Source organism: Stegostoma tigrinum, unplaced genomic scaffold (assembly GCF_030684315.1).
Source record: "Stegostoma tigrinum isolate sSteTig4 unplaced genomic scaffold, sSteTig4.hap1 scaffold_218, whole genome shotgun sequence".
NCBI lineage: Eukaryota > Metazoa > Chordata > Chondrichthyes > Orectolobiformes > Stegostomatidae > Stegostoma > Stegostoma tigrinum.
In genome coordinates this window covers 176,746-192,848 of record NW_026728155.1, presented here as the reverse complement: position 1 = coordinate 192,848, position 16,103 = coordinate 176,746, and the positions used below count along the sequence as shown (strand labels likewise).

The 16,103-nt window shown below is 40.5% G+C and overlaps 1 protein-coding gene across 1 annotated transcript in view; it reads right to left on the bottom strand.

Moving 5' to 3' along the window:
• Nucleotides 1-12,677: 12,677 nt before the first annotated feature.
• The window catches only part of LOC132207947 (ral guanine nucleotide dissociation stimulator-like 1), a 31,090-nt gene continuing 27,664 nt past the window's right edge, over nucleotides 12,678-16,103 (bottom strand). The window contains exon 14 of the mRNA XM_059643753.1: nucleotides 12,678-12,686. Coding sequence (XP_059499736.1) covers nucleotides 12,678-12,686 — 9 coding nt within the window. The remainder of the gene's footprint in view (nucleotides 12,687-16,103) is intronic.

Sequence of the window (16,103 nt, the reverse complement as noted above, 5' to 3'; positions counted from 1 at the left end):
CCCCAAAATGGTTTGCACTTTACAAATATATATTCTCTTACACACGCACGCACATCTCACAATATAACCATTCAAAATAAATTCATTATAAAGCTGAGCATTAATTAAAGTCTCAAACAAGTGCAATACCACTGGCAATAATAAACAGTGCTGTTATTTCTTGCAGTTGCAGTGAGTTAAAAAACATCAATGGGTTTTTAATGCAGAATTAGTTAAAGCCTCTGGAAACAAAAGGTTGGCTGGAGACTTTAAAGGCCGAGCCAAACAAACCAGCTGAAGTACTCATCATCCCACCTAATGGTCTGGATAAATGGTTAGTTTGTTAGTTTTTTTTTCCCCTGAGATGGCTTGCACTTTACTCTCATATATCCTCTCATACACACACTCCCTCACTCTTACACTCTGACAGTTTCATTCGCAGTCTCACACTTACACACACAATTTCTCACTCAGCCTGTTATAGTCGCTCACACACACACTCAGTCAGTCTGACTCACACTTCACGCAGCCTCACTCACACTCAGTTTCACTCACAAGTATGGACTCATTCACACACATGGACTGACTCCCTTCCCTCACACTCTCAAACAGTCTCATTCACACTCAGTCTCACACAGTATCACAAGCACAATCTCAAGGGTGGCATGGTGTCTCAGTGTTTAGCACTGCAGCCTCACAGCGCCAGGGACCCGGGTTCGATTCCAGCCTCCGGTGAGTGTCTGTGTGGAGTTTGTACATTCTTCCCGTGTCTGCGTGGGTTTCCTCTGGGTGCTCCGGTTTCCTCCCACAGTCCAAAGATGTGCAGGTGAGGTGGATCGGCCACGCTAAATTGCCCGTAGTGTTTGGGAGTGTGTGGGTTGTAGGGGGATGGGTCTGGGTGGGATGCTTCAAGGGGCAGTGTGGACTTGTGGGGTCAAAGGTCCTGTTTCCACACTGTAGGGAATCCAATCTAATCTCACACGCTCTCACTCATACAGTATCACGCTGACTTTGCAGCTTCAGTCACACGCATACACAGTCTCACTCTGACTTTTTCACTCACACACATGGTCTCAGTCTCACACATACAGTCTCATTCTCACTTCACACAGTCTCACACATGTAATTTGACTCCCTCCCACACAGACACTCACATTGTGTCACATGCACAAACTCAGGCTCAATAACACACATGCCCAATTTTGACTCTCACGCACCAACTCAGTCTCACTCACACAGGCTGTCTCTGACACTCTTAGCCAGTCTCATTTGAGTGCACAGTCTCACCCACACAGAGACTCACTCACACAGAGTCTCACCTGCGCACAGTCTCACTCGCACGCAGTCTCACCCGTACATAGTCTCACACACACAGTCTCACTCATAACGCTGTCTCACTCGCATGCAGTCTCACCCGTACATAGACTCACTCGCACACAGTCTCACCCTCACACGGTCTTACTTGGAGGTTCAAACACACAGTATCACTCTGACTTCCCACGATTTCACTCTCACACACCTTGCCTCTCACACTCACACAGTCTCACTCATACACAATCTCACTCTGAGTTCACAGTCTCAATCACACATGGTCTTGTTCAAACTCACTCAATTACACATGCTCTCTCACTCATACATTCTCACACAATCTTATTCAGTCTGACTAATATTCAGTCTCACACTCAATCATACATTCTCAATTAATCTCACTGTGTCACTCAAACTCTCACTCACAGTCACACTCACATCGGATCACTCGCAGTCTCACTAACACAGTCTCACTCACACACAGTCTCTCTCAGACTCTCTCACACACACATTCTTATTCACACACATGGCCTCACTCTCACAAATGCACGGTCTCATTCACATACAAATTCCTACTCTTTCTCTCTCAGTCTCACTCTGACTCACTCACACACGGGCCCACTCACACACGGGCCCACTCACACACGGGCCCACTCAGACTCTTTCACTCACACACATGTTCTTAGTCACACACATGTTTTCACTCTCACAAATGCATGGTCTCATTCACATACAAATTCCTACTCTCTCTCTCTCAGTCTCACTCTGACTCACTGACACACAGACTCACTCACTCACCCACAGACCCACTCACACACAGTCCCACTCAGACTCTCTCACTCACACATGTTCTTAGTCACACATATGGTCTCACTCTCACAAATGCACGGTTTCATTCACATACAAATCCCTAGTCTCTCTCTCTCTCTCTCAATCTAACTCTGACTCTCTCTCTCACAGTCTCACTCGCACACATGCTCTCACTCACAGTCTCACTCTGACTTCATACAGTCCCACTCTCTCACACCCACTCACACAGAAACTCTCAGTATCACTCACACAGTCTCACACTGACTGTCATTCAGTCTCACTCACACGTACAGTCTTACTCTAACTTCACAGTCTCACTCTTACACACACTCACAGTCTCACTCACACATCGCTTACTCTGACTCTCACTCACACAGTCTCACTCATATGTCCCACTATGACACAATAATTTTATGTTAAATTGTTGTAAAATTGAACATTAAGTAAAAACAGTTAAGGTCTCAAACAAGTGCAATATGACTGGCAGTAATAAACAACTCTATTATTTCTGGTAGTTACCCTTTGTTGAAGGCATGTCAATGGCATTCTGTCCAAATTAGTTTAAACCACTGGAGAAATAAAAATATTGAAGGCAGGAATGGAGTGCTGAAGAGTTTAAAGGCCAAACCAAACACTTCAGTTGAAGTATTCATCATCCTGCCATTGGCTGAACAAATGGCTGGTTTGCTTTTTAACCAAACAACCATTGAGGAACCCAAGCAAATTCAATCACAATTGGTCAACAAGATTGATACGTAAACGATTCTTTTTCTCATCCAACCAATTGATACATGACTGTGATGTTCATAGAAGACCGGTGGCAGGGTTCAATTCTCCAGCATTCCAGAAAAAATAGCTGATGTGCAAGATGTTTGAAAAGGACAAACAAGCACTGGACTCAAAAGTTAATGTTAAGCAATTGTCTGAAGTCAAGTCACTCTCTCCAAATTGTCCAATAATTTAAAGTAGAACACTGCCAAAGTAATTTATTCATATATTGCAGGGTTTTTGGTACTGAGCAGAGATTTTAGATCCAACAGAGTCCCATGAAACATTATGTTCCTTACAGCTAAAACTTGCATAGACATGAAGATCTTCTTTCAGTGAATCTCAGGATGAAGTCATGATTCACTTTCTTGTTCATTGCATAATACAGGATGGCATCGGCCGGAAGTATGAGCACTGAAAAAGCAGAGGGAAAGCACATTATTATTCACACGTGTTTTCATCATATTAATTGTGCACAGGTCCAACTGCTTCCTGGATACGGAAATATCAATGGCTGGGAGGAACAGAACAAATGTACTGCAAGGATTCAGAACGTATTACAAAACACAAGAGAAAATCTTGGAGTTATACCAAATTAGGTAAACTCAATAACTGAAAACCATTATATCTGAGACCCATTCTCAGGATGAGCATTGTTGGTCAAGACTAAAATCCATTTCAAACCTCTCACTGTCCGATGGCACATGCCTTCTTCATGACAGTTTGTACAATTGAGTGGCTTTATTAGGCCACATATGAGGCTGTGAAGAGTCAGCATACAGTAGCCCAGGTAAAGATGTCAGATTTTCCTTACTACAGAACAACGCAAAACCCCAATTGATTCACGAATGACCCAGCAGCTACATGGTCACTTCTGCTGATACCAGCATCAAACACAAAAAGGTGCAGTGTGATCAATGCGAAAACACTGAGAAAAGCTATCCTCTCCTTCAGCATTGTGTTGGAATCATGAAACTAACACCACTGAGGGCACCTAAATCAAACACGAGTTAGTGATCCAGTGAATGGCCATTTTCTGAGGGCTATGATGGATGCAGAATAAATTCCAGCTTTGTCAGTGAGACTTACGTCCAGGGAACTGATTTTTCTTTTCTGTGAAATCTGACAGGGATAGCATGCTGCAAAGGCATTGGGACCTTTCATTTTCATAAGGCATTCTGCTTAACACAGCCTGGATGGCAAGTTTTACACCACAGCAGAATTAAACCCATGAGACCTCGTTTCTACTTTTCACCAGGAAATGGTTGGGGGAGGGTTGCGACAGATTTGCAACTTGACAGCAGTGACCCCAACCATGTTTCTGGTCTCTCAGCCACGGGCCAAAAAGAGGGGAAGAACAGATTAATTTCAGCAACAGGAAACATTTATTTTGGAATAACCAGTTAAAATAAGAATGAACAAAGCAGAACAATGTGCTAACAATGCGAATAATTCAGGATTTAATGCCACACCCAAATCCCGATGTACATCCTTCACTCAATATGGCTTTAGGTAGTTTTACAAAAGGGCTACTGGACTCTAAACACTACCCCTGACTTCTCTCTACAAGTGCTGCTACTGCTGCTGTTCTTTTCCAGCAGTTTCTGATTTCCAGCATTTGTGGTTCTTTGTTCTGATTTGGCTTTAGGGCAATCTGATGAAATAATTTGCTTTTATTAGGTGCAGGTATTAGTTGTTTATTGGCTTTACATTCCTCAGAGTTGAATCCTGCTGAACATGCTTGGGTATGTTCAATGATACAAATTTAGATATCTGCAGCTTTTTGGTGAAATCAAAAGAAAATATCAATTCCCTTGCAGTTGTTATGCTGTTCAGAAATAGATTTAACTTAAATTGAAGCAATTTCCACTGCTCACCTTTATTTGATTCAATGATCTGTGCTAGAGCAAATTGCTGAGGACGCTCGGGTTCAAATTTGAGCGCGGTGATGGCTTTGTTGAGAACTTCAGATACACGATCTTGATTAGTCACCTAATTAAAACAACATTCACTTTTCATTAATGCATTAGACACACACACCAAATGAAATATATAATGCCTCAATTTCCAAAGGGCTTATAAATATTGCTGCTTTCACCCAGAAAACTAATTGGGACATTACACTGTAAGCTGTAAAAGTTACATTAATGAAATAATATCTGGTAGGACAGTTATTGTAAAATCTGCATTCGATGCTCCATAACACAGTTACTGTGAACAGTAAAGGTTGGAATTTGAATGGAAACAGAGCCCAGTGATCAAGTTTACCTATACACACAGTTTGAAACAAGTAACTAATGACGAAATTCATAATTTAAATAATCCACTTCCATCCCCTCCCACCCAAAACCCCCATACCATTTGACATAATGGGAACTGCAGATGCTGGAGAGTCCAAGATAACAAAATGTGGAGCTGGATGAACACAGCAGGCCAAGCAGCATCTCAGGAGCACAAAAGCTGATGTTTCGGGCACAGATCCTTCAACAGAAAAGCTTTGTTTCAAGGCTGAAGAGATTACAAGAGAGTTGCAGTGGGAGAAAGATCCACTGAGGTTTTTCCGGAGAGAGGAGGGTAACTTCTTCAGGTTAGGTATCCCTGGAAGAGGCTTCACAATGAGGTTAAAATTGTATCAGAGATAATGGGAACTGCAGATGCTGGAGAATCCAAGATAACAAAGTGTGGAGCTGGATGAACACAGCAGGTCAAGAAGCATCTTTGGAGCACAAAAGCTGATGTTTCAGGCCTAGACCCTTCATCAGAAAAGGGTCTAGGCCTGAAAGGCCAGACTGTGTGCTCCTGAGATGCTCTGCTGCTTGGCCTGCTGTGTTCATCCAGCTTCCCACTTTGTTACCCCCATACAATTTGCCTGCTTTTAACATTTATTGTCATTACAGCAAATGGCTCAATGTTGTTTGTGAAGTCTGACATTTCCTAATGTTATGCTTATTCATATAAATTATTCATAAAATTGCTTTAACAGTTTGAAACAGTTAGCAATTTGTGATTTGAAGACAGTGCAAATATTTAATCATAATGTGACTGTACAGGAATAATATTTGATAGGCAGGATATTGAGAAGACCAGTTTTTTGGGCAATTGTCTGCTTTTGTTTAATTCTCTGTTATATTTGGAGAATGCTTTTCTCAGCTCAAGTTTGAGCAATGACCTGGAAGATGAAATGCACCAGTAAATTTTCTGTTTCTTCTGGAGAACTGCAATGTTTTCTGGTTGAGTAAACTCACACTTAATTCTACTTTAATTTTGCTATAGTTCATGGCTAAAAAAACTACTTTTGCCACCCAGTCAAAAGCAAAGATCATATTAAATATATTAATGGATAGCAAATCTGAAAAATCCAAAAAATGTAGTGGAATTAAATTCCTGAGCAAGTGGCAGATGTAGACACAATTACAATGTTTAAAAGACATTTGAATAAGTACATAAATAGGAAAGGTTTGGGGGGATATTTTGTTCGGTACGTCTCGACAATTCTATAAGTGGTAGAGTCAAATATTACACAACTAGAGATTAGATGAACTACATTATCTTTCTAAGGAAGGGTCTAGGCCCGAAACGTCAGCCTTCCTGCTCCTCTGATGCTGCTTGGCCTGCTCTGTTCATCCAGCTCGACACCTTGTTATTTTACATTAACTAACATCCCCAAAAGTGATCTTTTTTGAATAACCAATACCTTTTCCACTCTGTATGCTCAGACTTTAAATGATTAATCACTAATTTTAGTGATTCATTGGTGATAAATTGGATTTTCTAAATTATGTTCGAAGAAGTGCCACACAAGTGTGCAAGCAAAATTGAAGCCTGTGGAATGAAATGGGCAGTGGCGGTATAGACTCAAAATTGGGTAAGGATTAGAACATAGAATCATGAAGAACAGTCATTTGCTCAGGCTAACTAAAGTAAATGAGGGAAACTGTTTACTGGTCCTTCTGACACTATGTACCAAGGTCAAAATCTAAGGTCATTGGTGGGGAGAAAAAGCAAAAACAAAAAAGAATCCTGCTTTTTCCAAACCGCAATGTACGAATAGGTGGTTAAAGCAGATTAAATAACTTTCTAAAGACAACTGAATAATTGCATGGAGCAAAATTTGCAGGGCAGGGCTAAAAAGGGCAATGGTGGTTGTGGTGGGGGAGATGGGTGGCGAATTAGGCTACTTCTCACTGAGATTTAACACAGACACAATAACTCAAGTTTTTGTTTTGCTTTGTGATAACATTCCACGATTTTCTAGTTGGCCTCTCATGACTGTATTAGTTGGCAACAATTTGTTGCACATTCATCAGGAGACATTTTCGTCATTTTGGTTGAGAATTTTGTTTTCTGTGTTTCATAGATGTTCAATCTAAACAAGCTGTTTGCCATTTGCTTATCCAAATTCTGCCTCAGATCTTAGGCTGGTTCTGCCCCATCTCCAACTCACTGACAAGCTAACAAATGTTCTCTTCACCAGAGTAAAGAGGCGCTGTTTGTTAACAATATTTAAACACTAGAAGCAATTTCCACACATCACACTGACCTCTGTGGAGGCACAATCAGAGTACGACTGATCCTGTCAAGGAAAATGCATGATCAAACAAAACAACCTATGTGCCTTCTAATTTGGCCAATATTCCTTCGACTTCCCTGAACTAGCCAATAGGCAATTATTCTGTTTTGGATTGCACTCTTGCTATTGGAACGCTTTGCCTGCAACGGTAGTAGATTCACCAACTTTAGGTACATTTAAGTCGTCATTGGACAAGCATATGGACGTACATGGAATAGTGTAGGTTAGATTGGCTTCAGATTGGTATGACAGGTCGGCACAACATCGAAGGCCGAAGTGCCTGTACTGTGCTGTAATGTTCTATGTTCTTCTCCAACCCATTTTTGATGTGCTTTCTTCCATGCACCAGCCTTTTAAATTTCACATGAGCCAAAGCCAGGAAAGAAATATTCAATATCTCTGTTAGTATTACTCGATTGGCTTACAGATGGACCAAAGTGCCTGTGGTCAGCTAACTGAAGATCTGGTACCTCCTTGCTGATTTATTGTACAGTTAATGGTGCGTGTTAATTTGTGATATTTCCTCTTCAATAGTTATCAGCCAGTCCCCAAAATGGGGCAACAGAGCGCTGCACCTTGCCATGTACACTTAAAGGAGAAATGCAAGGAAAATGTGTTCAGGCCTAAAACCTAAACATTGCTACTGCATTACAAAACAGGATCAAAATGATGGTCAAAGCACTCTCATAGAGCAAAAAAGGCTTCAGCAATATGGAAAATACACACTGAATATGACTGCATCGCAACAAATAATTGGGATAAAAATTCCTCTTGCGATACTGGCAGGGAGCAATGGCAATTATTTGGACCGAGCATGACGAGAGCAACCAGTCCAGGGACTTACCAAAATAGTTTTGAATTCTTGTGCTCTGTCCTCCTCTAATCTGACTCGGATGAGGCAGCTTTTCTCATTCTGGCGGTTGTCCCTCCGACGTGTTGCACACCAGCAGCTGCCCAAACCTGCACGCCTACGAGACTTGGCTTTGTCATAATTTGATTTTGCTGATGCACCACTGTTGGATAAACCTCCAGAGGAGGCAGTATCCACGGATCTTAATGGCTGTGGAATAATTATTTTGTTTAAGAAAACGTTTGTCAATTGTTGCATATTAGATACTTCCCCCTTTCCAGTTATATTTATTATTACACAAAATATGCTGTCCTGCTGCCCATAAAGGTGAAGGCATTCTGCTCAGGACAGCTTAATTGCAAGAACATTATGTTGTACATGAATTCTTGGTCGTTGCTGTCTTGTGAAATATTTAACTTGCAGTTCTTTCCTCTACCAGTAAAGATCACTTCTGAGGAATTATACTCCCGCTTGTGTTTACTAGCTGTTCAGTCAACATCAACAATTCAGTACTTAGCATGCCCATAAATTACTAATTAGTTTCCTTCAGCATAATAACATTGTGGTCATTTCACTTGACCATGTAAACTGGTGCTTCAATTCTAAGTTTGTCAGATAAACCTTTGGGGTTTCAGTTTGCACTCAGTATGTGAACATGCTTACATAAATATTTATTTGCCCACTTCACCCTGCTACGCACAGAAATCTTGAATACAACTATACTGTTTGAAGTTAAAACACATTTATGAATTGCAGGTGACTGCGAATGGGCCAACCAGTGCATTGTGCAGGTCAGAATGTGTGCGGCACAGCACCACTGGCAGAAAGAAAGACAGACAGCAGCAGCAAACCACATACAGCAGAGAACTAAAGAAACCAGAATGAAATCATCCAAGTCACTGCAGCTCTCAGTTTATGATTAACATACAGGGAGTCACAACACTAAACAGGAGAATCCATAAAAAGGAAGAGGGTATTTTGAAACAAAGAAATACCACTCCAAAACACCTAAATGTGACCTAATAATACTTAGCCCAATTCTTAGGGGAATACATTATGAAAATATCCCTGGGACAAGTCCTAGACATATTCTGTAAACAATAACCATAACACAACTTTGATAATCTCCCAAGATACAATGGTCTTCAGCACAGAACGCACTAATCAACAGCTCAAAGCCCAAATATTGAAGAAAAAGAAAACGTGCAGTCACGAGGACTCCATGCAGAGAGCTGCATTACTTTGTTGCAATTGCTGGATCAAGACCTATCCAACATACTCTAAATACTGTTTTTGTGGGCAGTGCGCTTCAAGCTGCGACAGATGTACCCCATGCACTAAAATTTACTGTGTAGAAATTAAACATGCTGTGAAAAATTAAAGATGAAATATTTTGGCTATTAGTATAAAATCATATAAAATATCTAAGCAAAACAAAGCCAACAGCACAACTCAAAAAAAACAAATAAAATCAGCTCTCACTTCGTGAGCGAATAACACCTTTTCTGGAATCAAATGCTTCAGTAACCAGCACAAAGGTTGAATTTGGCTGGGAATTGCACAGCTGTCTTGCCTTCGTTCTGAAAGCAAGTAACCCAACTTTGGCAAGTGGGACTTGGGACGGAAAATTGCTGGCAGCAGCCAGGTATGAAGATGCTTGGTGGAACGGCATTCACTTTAAGGATTTCAGTCTGGCTGAAACATCAAAATGGCTATTCGGCTAATAGCTCTTAAAAGAAAGGCGAAGGAGATTGGCTAGGCAGCCATCCAGCTCCAGTGGCTGGGACGGTATCACTGAGTACCCTTGTATCCTCTTGACTGCCAAAGTGTAGTCAGGATAATAAGACGGCAGGAAGGCAGAAGAAAGGAAGGAAAGAAAGAAGAAAAAAACTGTCTGGACATTATTAGACAAACCAGAGTCTCCAAGAACAACATATTTTACGTGATGAGTGCCTCACTGTCTCACCTTTTCCGGCGCTTTTTGCGAAGTGCTCGGCTCTTCCATTTCCAAGTGGCTGGAATCTGATAAAATGCTGGCTGCGGTAATGCTGTCGTCTGAATCCTCATTCTGAAGGGATGCTCGCTGCTCAGAGCTTTTAGTTTGAGTGTTGTGTATTTTAACACCTCTCTTTGAAAACAGGCTGCACAAGGGAAAGGGGACACAACAAACATGAAAATGTCATTGCATTCTAGAGAAACTGTTTAAAAAAATTAAACTAGAATGAAGGTATATTGATGATGAGAGTACCAGGAGTTTGATGCGCGCCACATTTGACCTGTGAGAAATTAATAGTGGCACACTCATACCAAGAGCTCGCATTACTAGTATTGAACACCGTTACATTGTCTAATAGTTAGGGAGTATATGAATAGGTTACAATGTTTGCATATTCCAATGGCACAAGAATCTGGGCTTTTTGCAGTGTTTGTTCAACCTGCTATCAACTTCAATCTCATGAAAGGCAAAATGTGGATTTGAATACCCACAGGGTGGAAAATTTCCCCCAACCTGGCCACATGCTAATGTGTATGTAATTTCATCCTGAAAGCTGCAGTTTATTAAAAATAAAACGTAAAACAAAGTAACACCATTGATAATTGATAGAAAACTGTATACAACACTTTGTAAGGTAGGACAGTGAACTCTGAATTTGGCCTTCAGTATATTGGTACTGCAAACGTTAGGATTTCTATTCAGCAATTTGCATTTATATTGCATAATTAACATCGAAAATTTTCCAAAACTCCCAAAAGAAGTACAGCAGATGCAATGACAAAAAAATTCCTACACTGAAAATCCCGATTGTTGGTATATTAGGCATTAAATAGTGCAGGGAGCAAGAGCAGATGGCTGCTGAAATGTGAGATTGCACACTAATGCTGCAACGTTGATTGCCTGCACTTCGAGAATCACAATTAAGCCACGGAAGCCTAAATCACATCCATGTAACATCCACACTCATGTAAAGAGAAGATATCCTAGGAAGTGAATAAGTGTTTCCCTTCTCTTTCTTGGTTTCTATATAACAATAGTCACATGTCACAGTCCAGATCACTGCAAGGCACAACACAGCAACAAGGCATGGTTTTGCTTCTCTGAAACTCTACACGGGTAGGTGGTGGAAAATCTGACTTTGCTGAGTTCCGGTCAGTCCTTACCTATTGAACAGAAATATAAAATAATATCCCCAACTCAGGAAAATTATCAAAAACAATAACTTTGGAGTCTTTACACATGTATGCACAACAACACAAACACATACTTTCATGTCACCTACATGGAAAGAGATTTGAGTTTTATAGACAATAGACAATAGGTGCTGGAGTAGGCCATTCGGCCCTTCGAGCCAGCACCACCATTCATTATGATCATGGCTGATCATCCACAATCAGTATCCTGTTCCTGCCTTATCCCCATAACCCTTGATTCCACTATCTTTAAGAGCTCTGTTTATCTCTTTCTTGAAAGCATCCAGAGAGTTGGCCTCCACTGCCTTCTGGGGAAGAGCATTCCATATATCCACCACTCTCTGGGTGAAGACATTTTTCCTCAACTCTGTTCTAAATGGCCTTCCCCTCATTTTTAAACTGTGTCGTCTGGTCCTGGACTCACCCATCAGCGGAAACATGCTTCCTGCCTCCACAGTGTCCAATCCCTTAATAATCTTATACGTCTCAATCAGATCCCCTCTCATCCTTCTAAACTCAAGTCTCCAAGTCCAGTCGCTCCAATCTTTCAACATATGATAGTCCCGCCATTCTGGGAATTGACCTTGAGAACCTACGCTGCACTCCCTCAATAGCAAGGATGTCCTTCCTCAAATTGGGAGACCAAAACTGCACACAATACTCCAGATGCAGTCTCACCAGGACCCTGTACAGCTGCAGAAGGACCTCTTTGCTCCTATACTCAATTCCTCTTGTTATGAAGGCCAGCATGCTATTAGCTTTCTTCACTACCTGCTGTACCTGCACGCTTGCTTTCATTGACTGATGTACAAGAACGCCTAGATCTCGTGTGCTTCTCCTTGACCGAACTTGACTCCATTGAGACAGTAATTTTGAGGTGGAGCTTCAAATGTGAGAAGCATGTCTGATAATTTTTCAACAGAAGATATTTCTGCTGCCTGCTGACCCACAAAGTAGAACACAAATCTGATTTTTCACTCAAAATTGTTAAACATTGCTAGTTTTCATTATACAGGCCCACAAATATGCAAATTTAATTCACTGTAACACTTTTTTTGCTTACTTGTCTCTCATAAACAAATTTATTCCGGTGAAATTTAGCCATGGTGCAGAAACTTCTCTGGACAAATGAGAATCGCTAGGCAATACCAAGCTCATCACAGGTCCACATTCTACACTCATGGTCATAGCAAAGAATCTCTATCAATCAGTCTACACGAGACACATGCACAAGGTGAGAATAACAGCACCACTCCTTGCATCATCTCAAATTACTCAAACAGTTACTAAAAATCTCACTCCAATGAAGCAATAATGACCACACATCAAATGTCTCTATTTGTCAAGGAACAGATGTAATTACCTTTCTGTCCATTCATCCCAATAATAAAGGAAATAATGAGATATTTGCGGTGCTTAACATGGGATACTTACCAGCTGAGGCGTTTAAACACACTCTTTTTGGGCTTTGGCGGTTTCTCGAGTTCAGAGGAGCTGCAGGGTGGCAAATAAACATTTTCAGACAAGATTCATTTAAAAAGAATCAGATGCTTTTGTTCAATATTCTTATTATTTATGGCAAAATCAATCATTTACATAGATTTGAAATTGCAGAATGATAATTTTGTTTGCAAAAGGCACGTGTTTTCAGGCAGGAGAACACTGAACATTACTTTGAGTAATGAGCGACAAAAGTTCTCACTGTAGGCACATCGATCTTTTCTGCTTTATGAACAGCAGATCAAGACAATAAGAGTTCTGAAGAAATGTCACCAGACCCGAAGGATAACTCTGCTTTCTTTCCACAGATGCTGCCAGACCTGCTGAATGTTTTCAGCAATTTCTCTTTGTGTTTTTGATTCCCAGCATCTGCGGTTCCTTTGCTTAATTTTTTACCAAGACGATAACCCCCTCAGTCTTTTTGCAGAACACGTGGAATTGAACAAAATGCTCGAACTTCTACAGCAGGTACAGAAAAAATTAACAAGGACTGGGCTTGAAAAAAGTTAACTGGAAAACATGAGAATCAAACTTCCAGTGCCGAAGGTGATACAATAGGTTGTAAAGTTATACAGGAGTTTCTCTGGGCCTCATCCACACTGTCATGTGAATGTACAGACAATGTCAAGCAATGAAAGGTAGTCATGAATCAGTCACTTCAGGTGACTAAAACACCACATGCCACATCTCGGAGGTAGTAAAATGAGGAGTATATCTCTTGACCAGACTTTCTGTTGCTGATATTTTCAGACAAACCGTCCGAAAATCAACCAAACTATCCGAGAGGTCCAAAAGAACTTTAAATATAACTTATGATCCATGCAAAGTGAATTTCGGTAACATTTTGTAATTACTGTTATAAATAAATACCATGTTTGAAGTTGGCCCAATACTGACTGTGCCACTGATGGAACTGACGATAATGCCAGGTGCTTGCTGCACATGGTCATCCATAGCCTGAGGATGGGCTTAATAGTGAGCTTTGATTTTCAAAGCAGGAATGTAAATTGCTACATCAGGTACATTTTAAATAAGAACTTCTGCCCATCAATTTATGAAGAAGCAAACTGTTTTCAAACAATGTAATTATTACAAAGCCTGCTCTGTCAAAACTAAAAAATAGTTTCAGTGATCTATAATCTGGTTCCTTAATCAACTCTGGTCCAGGAATGGCAAAGTGTTTTGTTTATCAGTTGGAGATTATTTTTGGTTGCATTATTAAAAATATACTGTGGCTATTTCGAGATGAGGGAATGATGTTTTTAGGCAACCATTGAAAGATACTTTAAAATGCTGACCAATTGTGTAGGGTTATTGTTAATTTTATGTTAGTAATAGGATTATGTGTTTGAAAAGAAATTGGAAGGAAAAGAAACATTTCTCAAAACTGGTACAATTTACATCTGGATTTGTAGGTGCACCCACAATAGGAGCTCTTGGACATGTTGCTAAAATTGGTCACTCATCAAGTTTTTTGCATTTTCCTGCAATCATTGGCTTAGTGATAGTATACTCTGCACTATTATATACCAATGAAACGCATTTTGATGCAACACAACAGAATTGATTCATTGAGCAACTGGCTTTATCCTCATCGGTCAGAATTCATTGTCAAAACTTTGAAACCAAGGAAAAGGAAGACAGTAAACAATCTGGCAGCTCACTAGCATTAAACAGCAATTATAACGAGAGAAGATTTCACACACAACCCTTAACTGTTTTACCTGCACACTCCTACAATACCAGTTACGTACTCGCTATCCTCACTTAAGTATTGTTGCATAAAGAACAAGTCTAGAAAATTCTCGTTTGGACGAAGGGTGTAAGATGAGCAAGCAAACTGCAGGGATTTGATACCCAAAATTATTTCATATTCCTGAAAGAACACAAATAAATAATGAGCTGTTAAGGCAAGTTTAAACTGCTATAATTGCTCCTGCTAAATCCTAGTCTGTGGTATTTTGAACAGCATCGATAACTTTATTCAAAGTGCACAGTACATCATGTCACAAAAATATTTCTGCTTTGGAAATAAATGACACAAATGTGACTTTTCAAGGATAAATTTCTGTACAGATTATCCAGGATGGTTTCAGGACACTAATTCCCAAAACAGTGCTTCAAAGATGGATTATTTTAAAAAATGATTCACTTAAGAACCATAAGCTGATTTAGGGTGAAGACAAGAAATGTTATGAAAGATCATTCATCCAAGCAAAAGGAAGTCTGCCAAGTACAAAATAAGTGGCTGATCTATAGTAACTGATACCAAGACAGACGGTGAAAATGTTGAGTTAATTTTTCAAGGTTGCACCACCATGAAATTGAATGGACCATGAGCAGCTCGAAGTTACTGGACTATTTTCTTTCAACCACAGTGGCTTCTTGGTTGAATCTTGTCACAATTTGACATGTAAAAAGGGGCAGACCTTTCTCAGTCAAACTCTGACAACATGTTACTGTCAAGTTGTAAAGTGCCAGCCAGTTTTCAACAGGTCAGTGAAAAGAAACACTTCACTACATCCACATCAGCCACGACAAATGGCGGGCCATTTGACAGATTACATTCCGAGCTGGTGAATTGGAGTCACATCGCGTTGGATGCCTATTTTGCCACCCAGCTGATTTTACATCACATGGCCCAGTTTGGCAAATTCAGCATCAGCTGCTTCTGATCGGAACCTATTCTATTCATAGGGACCTCAAGTTACAGCTCTGTAAGCAAGAATTCATTGTTTGCCATAAGGTCAAATTCCTCTCAAATTCATATTCTCAGGTTGCCTGCTGAATGTTGCAGTACAAGATGAAAATACAATCTGAGTGGGTTATCTCTGGGTACTCTGGTTTCCTCCCAAGGTCCAAAGATGTGCATGTTAGGTGGATTGCCCACGCTAAATTGCCCGTAGTGCCCAGGGATATTTAGCTTCAGTGAGTTAGACATGGGGAATGGGTCTGGGTGGGACCCTCTTCAGAGTGGCCCTATGAACTTGTTGGGCTGCATGGCCTGTTTCCACACTATAGGGATTTGATGATACCCTCAACAGTAGCCATGACAACAGGGATGTTTGAGAATTTGGTATTACCAAATTCAGAAATATGGAGTAAAACATACTGCCCAGTCAGTGAGAA